At 43.2% G+C, this 9,570-nt stretch overlaps 1 protein-coding gene across 2 annotated transcripts in view; it reads right to left on the bottom strand.

The window, feature by feature from the left end:
* Positions 1-781: 781 nt before the first annotated feature.
* Positions 782-9,570, bottom strand: part of il2rb (interleukin 2 receptor, beta) — an 11,213-nt gene continuing 2,424 nt past the window's right edge. Inside the window, exons 2-10 of one of the 2 annotated variants that reach the window (XM_037978852.1) lie at positions 8,873-8,980; positions 7,681-7,807; positions 7,432-7,498; positions 7,250-7,343; positions 7,000-7,148; positions 4,508-4,691; positions 4,099-4,201; positions 3,380-3,449; positions 782-3,180 (exon numbers count right to left, since the gene is read on the bottom strand). In XM_037978852.1, coding sequence (XP_037834780.1) covers positions 2,500-3,180; positions 3,380-3,449; positions 4,099-4,201; positions 4,508-4,691; positions 7,000-7,148; positions 7,250-7,343; positions 7,432-7,498; positions 7,681-7,807; positions 8,873-8,945 — 1,548 coding nt within the window. In that variant the 5' untranslated portion in view covers positions 8,946-8,980 and the 3' untranslated portion in view covers positions 782-2,499. The remainder of the gene's footprint in view (positions 3,181-3,379; positions 3,450-4,098; positions 4,202-4,507; positions 4,692-6,999; positions 7,149-7,249; positions 7,344-7,431; positions 7,499-7,680; positions 7,808-8,872; positions 8,981-9,570) is intronic. The other variant, XM_017416559.3, reaches the window with a different exon arrangement.

Here is a 9,570-nt window from a genome sequence, read left to right as displayed (position 1 = left end):
AAATTAAACGAAATAAACATTTGAAATATATGAGTTTGTATGTAATGTATGAATATAATATACAAGTTTCACTTTTTAAATGGAATTACTGAAATCAATCTACTTTTTCATGATATTCTAATTTTATGACCAGCACCTGTACATCCAGTTATCACGTCCTGAGAGTTTCATTAATATCTGTTCACTGGTTCATGAGATATTTTGATAATAAGACAATGTCGCCCTTTCACCTTAAACAGCAGCTGATAACTGCACTTGATTCAAACTAGCAGCTTTCTTTCAATCCCACTAAATAAGATGGATAGAAACTAATAAAAGTGACTAAAAACCTGTGATATCTGGGCTGAAAAAAGTCTGATTTTGCCCATTTTAATTGGAGAAATTAGACGATTAGTCGAAGCAAACAACCCGATGAGTCGTTCAGCTACTTTACGGCGTATTTTATCAGACTGCTCCTCTGTAATCTGAGGCACGCTGTCAAAAAGGCAGCTGAAAACAACAACATGCCGAGCGTTTTCCTACTGACATGGCTAAATATTGTAAAAACATCTGCGAGGTGAGCGGATGTCGCTGGTTGTGTCAGATTTAAATGTCAAACCACACTTTAATACGAGCTCTCACTCACACATTCACCACCAGGACCACCTGACAGGACATGTAGACACACACACACACACATCACGCTTTGTCTCCCACACTCTTATTCAAATGAGCGTACACACACACACATGCCCACCCCTCAGCCCTCATTCCACAACGACACAGGAAGTCACAAGGGTGACCCATTTCCAGCAGAGCTTTCATTTCGTTTGGTCTCTGTACAGATGTCAATGCGGCGAAAAACAAACAAAAACATAAAACAACCAAGAGAGACAACATTTATCATTTACCTTGTCGATTTATAATGCTAGAATATCCCTTTTCCCCCCCTGAATTTTTGCTGTTTGCAGTCTGAAAAGGGGACCAGCTGCAGATTTGTTACACAATACTTTAAATGTCAGCAAACGGAGATCAGAAGGCAGACAGAAGGACGTCACATCTACACACACGCCAGGCCTGCTGCTTCTCCTGGTGTGAATGACAACAAACGCGTTTGACGCCCAAATGGTTCCGGAGACGTGCTTTCATACGGCGTCGGTGACAAGGCGCCGCGCTCCACAACCTCGCATGACTCAATTCTGTAGCGACTGCGTGTGAATTTTAGTGGCATTTACATAATCAAAGCTCGCCTGGAGTCGTGTTTCGCCACTTTCGAAATCCCAGATTCTTCTGCGCAAGTACAGAATGTGTACCGCCGAAGCGTTGTGACGTGAAGTGAAACCAGTCGCTTACTGAGCACTTGTAGCTTATCTCTGTAGAACCTAAAGCCACCGGGCTACTCCCTGTTTTCATTGGCTGAGAGGAGATACGCCGAGTTCACAAACAGTAGAACGTGGTTTAAAACATGCTTGAAGGAGGGTTTGTATCTGATAGTGACACGACGAGATAGAAACCCACGAGCCAGAATGAGCTCCGTTCTACAGAAACAAAACCTAAAGTCTGACCAAATTGATGAGTGAACGGCTAGTCCGAGTCAAGCCAAGACTAAAGCGCACTGCTGCCGTTTTCAGACTCCAATCCAGCAACAGCAGCTAGCCATAGCACTTCCAGCAGAAACGGGCTACTAACGTGAAGGTGTGTGAATGAAACACTACTTTTCGTTTGCTCAGAACCATAAGTCTTCGTGAACAACCGTACAACGCACAATTTACAGACTAAAACCACTCAAGTTTTGCAGCCTGGAGTTGGTTCTTCCATTTTTTAGCATAGCGCTGCTAAAATTGGCCGTCAGCTGGGCAGCGTGGTCAAAACGGACCACGAAGTCGTTTGAGGAGCTACTTCCAGCAGGTTGCAGTGAGATATTTATTCATGACGTTTCCACAGAACAAACCCAAAGCCAAAGCAGGACAAGCTTTTCTACTCACTAATGCTCAATCACCACTGTTGTATTTAGCGTTTTTTTTTTTTTTTGTTGCAGGAGAACTTAGATGATGTAACTTGGTAAAGGTTAACTGTAAAGCTGCCTTTTTTATATATATATATATATACATATGTACAAATATTTCACTGATATCTCTTGCACGAGTTTCTCCTCCGAACATTAATCTGTTGAACGAGCAGCCGTTCAAGCAGTAGTTTTTTAAATCGCAACTTCATATAAGGTTAATTTTTTTGTTGTTGTTCTTTTAAGCTGTCAGTTACGTGTTATCCTCTTTTCTGGTCGGATTGAACCACCAGAGTTAAACGACTTTACAGTAAACAGGGAACTCATAGTTTTCCTCGCACAGTTTTAGACCAAGATCGTTTCATGTTGAGAAGTGATGGAGTTGCAGCCTTTTTAGTCCAACCTTAAAAACAACATTACGCAGAATGTCAGAATATGCATTAGGGACAACATCAATAACTGACTGAGTTATTGCCTCTGTCAGGTTGCTCAAGCAGCTTCACTAAACTCTGCTGTCAGATGGATTTGTTGCTGAATGTTGTCTGCAGCTCTTTGAGCGTCAAATAGTCCGATTTGAAGGGCTCTATGGGCATGGAGGAGGACCTGGACATGGCGGCGGCAGCAGCAGACTCGGGCACATCCAGCTGCTGTCTGTCAGCGGAAATCTGAGCTACAGCAAGAGGAGGAGGAGGAGGAGGAGAGGAGGAGGAAGGGGGACACGTGCGAGGATTGAAATGTAGAGGAAGGATGAGAAAGGCAGAACTGTGTTCACTCCGATCCTCTTCTTGTTCCTCCATGAGGCCAAAGCCCGAGTCTGGACTCTCTGGCTCCCTCTTCAGACTCTCGTAGTCCGGAGCAGAGGAGGGCGCGTGGCGCTGGGGGGGCTGAGGCAGGGCGGCGAAAGGGTCGTTGTAGGTGAAGTAGGCCGGGTGCGGTTCGGTTCGGGCCGAGCCGCCGGAGGAGCTGGACATGAAGTAGCCCATGTTGGAGAAGGTGGACAGAGAGGAGGAGTTGTAGGCCACCCCGCTGGAGTCCGAGGCGGAGGGGGGGTAGTCGTGGGAATACAGCAGGGCGCTGGTGGAGCTGGAGGACGGGGATGAGGAGGGGACCAGCCCTCCCCAGTCCTCGCAGACCTCCACTGGGGAGATGTGGTCGCACGGCGGGACGAAGACAAACTCAGATCTTGACGACCAGCTCTCCAAAAGAACAAAATGAAAACACAAAACAGATTCAGATCCAGCCTTGAATGACTAATCTGACACTTCAGAGTGGTTAAAAAACACACAACAGCAGCTTGTTCAGTAAATTTGTTAACTTTAGAGTAACACCTGCAAACTGAAGCATTGAGTTAAATGTTACATTCAGTGGTGAACAGAGGAAAACTCTAATATTTACCTTCAGATTTCCACCGTGGATGTTTTCTAAATACTTAGAGGGGTTGGGTACTGGTTTCTTTTTGAGAAGCCTGAAAAAACAAAAACAAATGAGGAATTAAGTTTCCAACATAAAAACGAGACGGAGATCTTATAAAACCATATTTTATTCTACAGACCACAGATCAGATCAGATCAGTTTTCCACTTTGCCTCAGTCCATTTACACGAGCTTTGGTTTACAGAAGATGGTGGTGTTTATGGATGGTGTTCACTTCTGGCTTTAAGCAGCATTAGTGGATGTCAGGGTGAACTGTGTTTACAGACAGTGATGTGTGGAAGTTTTCCTGAGTCCATGATGTCCAGAACAGAATCAGAGCTGATTTTAATGCAGAGCCCCCCTGAGATCATGAGCATCAAATATTGACTTTCAGCTCAGAGATTTCTCCAGATTCTTGAAATCTTTTGATGATTTTATGAACTGTATCTGTTATTCAAAGTCTTCCCAATTTTCCTGTTGAGGAACTTTATTCTGAAAGTCCTCTTCCTGACATACTGCTAATTAAACTCATTTGTTGCAAAATGCTCCTCCTGTCCCAACTGTTTGGAGAAGTGCTCCAGCCATAAAATTCTTTTGTGAATTAAATATAGGTTTATGAGATTTGCAAACCATTGCATTCGGTTTTTATTTACAGTTTTACACAACGTTCCAAGAGAAGAAATCTGTACACACTCTACTCACTTGCGGTTCTTGCAGGTCTTGTAAAAAGTCATAACAGCAAAGACGACACACAAAGTGAGAAAGACCCCCGTCACCATCAGTGAGGTCTGATCCATCCACCAGGCTGAAACACACAAGAGCAGCACGTTTAATGCGGGGCTACGACGTTTGCAGGTGACACTGTGATTTGTTGGGAGAGTGGGGAGCAGGTGGAAGAGAGCCTGGAGAGAGAGGTGGAAGAACGGTCAGAAGAACAAGCGTTGGGGGTGATTTGTGCCAGAAAGATGGCTACAACCTTGTTAGAACTAACAAAGATGAAAGATTTTTTTTATTTATTATTATTTATTTGCTTTTTATATGAAGACCCTGAAACACTCTGAAAGCAGAGTTGTCACTTAAACCAGTTAATAAATAATAAAGTTCTTTCTACCTCGTTTAGTTGATGTTTCCAACTTGTCTGACGCTTCGTCCCAGGACGTTGTCGGACTCCAGTTGCTCCAGTGGCAATTTTCTCTGTCAGAGGGCTTGACTCTCACTCTGACCTGCAAGGCGCCCTGTAGCGTCCAAACAGGTATCACCAGCTTCTGATCCAGTGTTTGAAAACTCATGGCCTCCTGGTGACAGAAGAAAGATAATTCAGCAAAGCTTTTAAAACGAGGGAGCATCTTCACAGCAAGCAGGGATCAGCTGTCGTGTTTACATTTATCATCAAGACTGATTAAAGGCCCGGAAGTGAAAGGGACCAATGTTGTTGCCAGGCGACAAACACGCCCTCTGAGTTGAACAACTTTAGCTACAACACCTGCAACTACCCAACAACCGCAAACACGAGATGCTGATTTCTTTCTTTACGTAGGTAAATGCAGAGATGCGTACTGCTTCTTAGCCTCCTCCCAGCACCCACGAATTTCCTGACACACCTTTAAGGTCTTATGTTACACTTTGGTCATAGACTCACAACCTACTGAACCAGAAAAAGGCTGCAGGCTCAGACGGTGTCCTCCCCATGGATGTTAAAGTCTACGGACCAGTTGCCTGAGTCAGAAGATCCAGAGACGTGGATGGAGTCCTGCCTTTATTCCAGTACCTTAAAAAGTTCATCTATCTGCTCTTAACAACTATAGACCCATTGCTCCAATGCCCCATGTCAGGAAAGTCCTGGAGAATCTGTTCTTGGCCCTGTGTGAGAAAGTAGATCCTTCGGAGTCTGCGTCCCCCCTTGGGGTACAGAGTTGAAGATTAAATCTTCTACGTACTGTTGTGGCAGCAATAAATGAATTTCCAGGCACTGTTATCTGAAATCACTCAAGCAGGTTTGTTTATATAATGTGCACAGAATATAGAGAGCATTAAAGACAATGAACAATCAATATCAGAGTCCCAGGTCTGAACAGGGAAGCTCCGAATCAAAGCTCTGGTCCCCCAACTCAACACAGGTGCTTTTATTAAAGATATTGAAATACTGGACCAGAAGGAGGAGTTAGGGAAAGGTAAGTCAGTCTGGTTCCCATGAGGAGAAAATTCAACATCACTTCTATAAACAAGTTCATTCTGTGAGAACCCATGGAACTTGGAACAGAAGTCATAACATTATCAGGACTTATAAACAACAGGTGTTACCCTATAGTAAATTTTGCCATTACAGTACTTTAGCGAGCCTGCTTCCAGAGAAGGCAGTCCTGTGTGGATTAGTTTGTACGATTTCTTTGGTGCTTTCAGCACCATTAAGTGTAGATGATCGCAAATTTGAAAAGAACGGTCAGCTGGACAGGAGCTGCTCAGGGGACCGTACTCTCCTCCTTTCTCTTTACTCTGTAAACCTCTGACTTCCAGTACAACCCAGAGTCCCATCAGCTCCATAAACAGCTCTGTAGCTTTTGAACAGGATCAAGACAGAAGAGATTTCTTTAGGCTTTAGATGGAGTATAAACTACTCCCCCCCACTTTCCTGGCAGAGATTGTTGCGATAGTTTTGGGTGACAGGATATTCTTCTGGACAAAAGACAGGACGAGAAATAAAACACACAGGTGGTATAACAATAAAGGCCAGAGCAGGCTCTTTGATCCTTTAGTTTTTAGATGAAGAAGTTGCGTGTTTTGTGATTTGAGGGGCTCTTCTACCGAATCAATATTAGGATTAATCAGCAGTCAGAGCTGCATCGAGACAAAGGAACGGCACATCGACACTCTCGCTACCAGGTAGGACGTACGACGCCTGCACAAGAGGACAACAGTCTCAGAGCAGGTGGAAGCTGTGGTAAACACAGAAAGGGATGCAGAATAGCTGCACAGCTTTGTTTTTTTTCCCTGTTATGCCCCAAGAAGTTGGGCTCTCTTAAACATGACTTGATCTTGTTTTCAGTTTCGTCATCATTTTTTGTCTCAGAGAGATAAAGAATGAGAAATTTAAAAAAAAAAGCATGCAACGTGTTTTTAGTGTTTCCTAAAAACACCGACTGCACCGAAATCTGTAGACAGATTGCCGACTGCCGTCTTTGTGTGTAAACAAGGGGCCTAAATAGGCCGACTCTGTGAGACTCTGTGCTATAGACTGCTAGATTGTGGGCAAAAAAAGAAAAAAAGAATCTTGTGCATGTTACTAAACTTAATGTGTAACACTGCACAGCCACTGCATGACCTCTTTAACAAAGATTGCCGGTTACTTCAGCCTACAGAAATAGCTTTAAATATAGAAATGTTAATTACTATTTTCTCTTTTTGTTTCTTCATACGATTCTGCACAAAAGATTTTTCCATTCAGGGATCATTAACATTATTCAGTTCAATTAAATTGAATATTTTCGCGACAAAATGTGCAACAAAAGCTCGTCCACCTCGTGATTTTGTATTTTTAAGTTCAGCGAAAGTGGTAACTACGAGCGATGATAACGAGATCTTGGTGCGATGACGATTTGTGCTCACCGTCCACGTCTGGCTGGTCTGTTTGACCTGAACTTGGAAATCAAATTTAGATCTAAAAAAATAGGAGACGGGTTCCCGCAGACTCCACGATATCAGGGTGTCATTGACGGTGATGTTGACACGAGGAGCGGCCGGAGGATGCATTTTAACTGCAGACAAACACACAAAGATAGTTTATAATGAAATCAATTTATAATACTGGGAAATATTATTATAAAACAAAAGCATCATAATTATAATAATAACTCACTGTGACTGGCTGGCCTGTAGTTTGTGATGTTATGTATCAATGTGCCATTACACTTCATGTTGATGACTGGCATCTGTTCAGAACCAGAGAATTGCTGCACGGACACAATTAAAAACATTTTTAGGAAGACAAAAAATTGAACAGAACAAAAATCAGCCTGCTGACAAATGTTTGGGACTTACTGTTCCTTCAAAGACAAAGCTGCAGCCTGGAGGAGAACTTCTGTGTTGTTTCATCTTACAGCTCTGGCTACAAAAGAAATATGATTAATAAAAGACAAATTTGAAAGTATCGTCTCGGGTTCAATCACCTGTTTCCTTCTTTTTTCACCTCTCAAATAACTAATTAACTACTGGATCAAATGCACACAATCTCTGATTTTAATATTTTTTTTTCAGGAAATAAAAAGAACGAGAGCTCTCGTAGCTTACGTGATAAATTTAGGTCCTTTAAAACTAATCTTCGTTCCAGAAATCCAACAGTCCTCCACAGAACCCGGCCAGGACCCGTTCCAGCTGCAGCTCACGTTGTTGACATAGTCATTTGTACAGAGGAGTCCTTGTTTAAAATGATACAAGAATAAGCAGATTAGAACAACATTCATCCATTCATCCATCCATGATCTGCAGCTTGTTTCAGAGGCAGCAGCTTGAGCAGGGAGCCCCAGACATCACTCTCCACAGCTCTTCCAGCTCTTCCAGGAGGATTCCAAGGTGGTCCCAGACAAGCTGAGACACATAGTGTCTCCAGTGTGTCCTGGGTCTTACCCGGGGTCTCCTCACAGTTGGACATGCCTGGAACACCTCAACTGGCTTCTCTCAATGAGTCGACTCTGAGTCTTTCCCAGAAAACTGAACTTCTCACCCTGTCTCTAGAGGAGAGCCAAGCTACACTGCAGAGTCTCGACCTCCTGTGTCCAAGATCGCGCTCCTTCGGTCACTAACCAGAGTTTGTGATCGTAGGTGAGGGTAGGAACAGCTCCCTCGTCACCACAACGGACTGGTACAGAGAAGCTGCACAGATCCGTCTGTCGATCTCATGCTCCGTTCTTCCCTCACTCATGAACAAAACCCTGAGATACTTTAACTCCTCCACTTGCAGTCTGCCCTCTTCCGACGGAGGACCATGTCCTGAGATTTGGAAGTGCTGATCCTCATCCCGGCTGTGAACGATCCAGTGAGAGCTGGAGCTCACAGCAGGATGACACCAACAGAACCACATCTTCTGCAAATAGCAGAGACGGACTCCTGATGCCACCGAACCGGAACCCTCTCTACCCCTAGAAATTCTGTCCCTAAAAGTCATGAACAGAGTCTGTGACAACAGAGGTCCGACTTACTGTCAGCAACGTGATCCAGACTCTCACACCGTTTGTTTAGGGACTGAACGGCCCGTAACAACGGACCTAAAATCCCAAACTCACAGAGCTCGGGACCTTGAGGACCCTAGTGAGGGTAAAGAGCTGGTCCAGAGTTCCACGGCCGGGACACATTGTTCCTCCTGAAGCTGAGGTTGGATGTCACAGTGAGAGGTAAAATAAAAACATAAAAAGAGACTGCAAAGCTAACGAATTTGTTGATTTTTATGGCATCTCCCAGTAGATCTGATTTAATGTGCACGTACCAGGTGAACTTTTGTGAGCAGAATTAGCTGGGACCAGAACCACAAGCAAGCACAGGGACGGCAGCATCTTCATGACGGCGACCCGACTGGAAGGAGACGGGATACAAACTGTCACGGATTCATCAACAACAAGAAAAAAAAAAGGTCCTCAAATTAAAGCAGAACAAGAAAAGAGCCTGAAGAAACCTGCTGAAACATTTACTTCTGAAACCTGAAGGCTGAAACTGCAACAAATTATCACAGATTTTTAAATCAGATACAGAGAGCTAAAGAGTGGGTTTGAGAGGACAACAGTAAGTTAGAATAGTTGAATAAAACACTAAGAGACAATAAACACACCTTACATTACTGTACGTGCTCTTTTTGGCTGCCTCGCTGTGTCAAGTGACTAACATAACTGAGTTCAAAACATGAATTTATGTTTTCCTTTAAGCGGTTTCAGCAGAACAGTGAGACACGTAGGTACAAAAAGTAAGATGTTAAGATTTAATCTAATAAAGGGATTAATGCCTCTATACAGGTGCTGGTCATAAAATTAGAATATCATGAAAAAGTAGACTGATTTCAGTAATTCCATTTAAAAAGTGAAACTTGTATATTATATTCATACATTACATACAAACTCATATATTTCAAATGTTTATTTCGTTTAATTTTGATGATTACAAATGACAACAAATGAAAATCTCAAATTCATC

Source organism: Kryptolebias marmoratus, linkage group LG12 (genome assembly GCF_001649575.2).
Source record: "Kryptolebias marmoratus isolate JLee-2015 linkage group LG12, ASM164957v2, whole genome shotgun sequence".
Classification (NCBI taxonomy): Eukaryota; Metazoa; Chordata; class Actinopteri; order Cyprinodontiformes; family Rivulidae; genus Kryptolebias; species Kryptolebias marmoratus.
The sequence above is the reverse complement of the archived record's forward strand: the minus strand, read 5'-3'. Positions and strand labels throughout refer to the sequence as shown.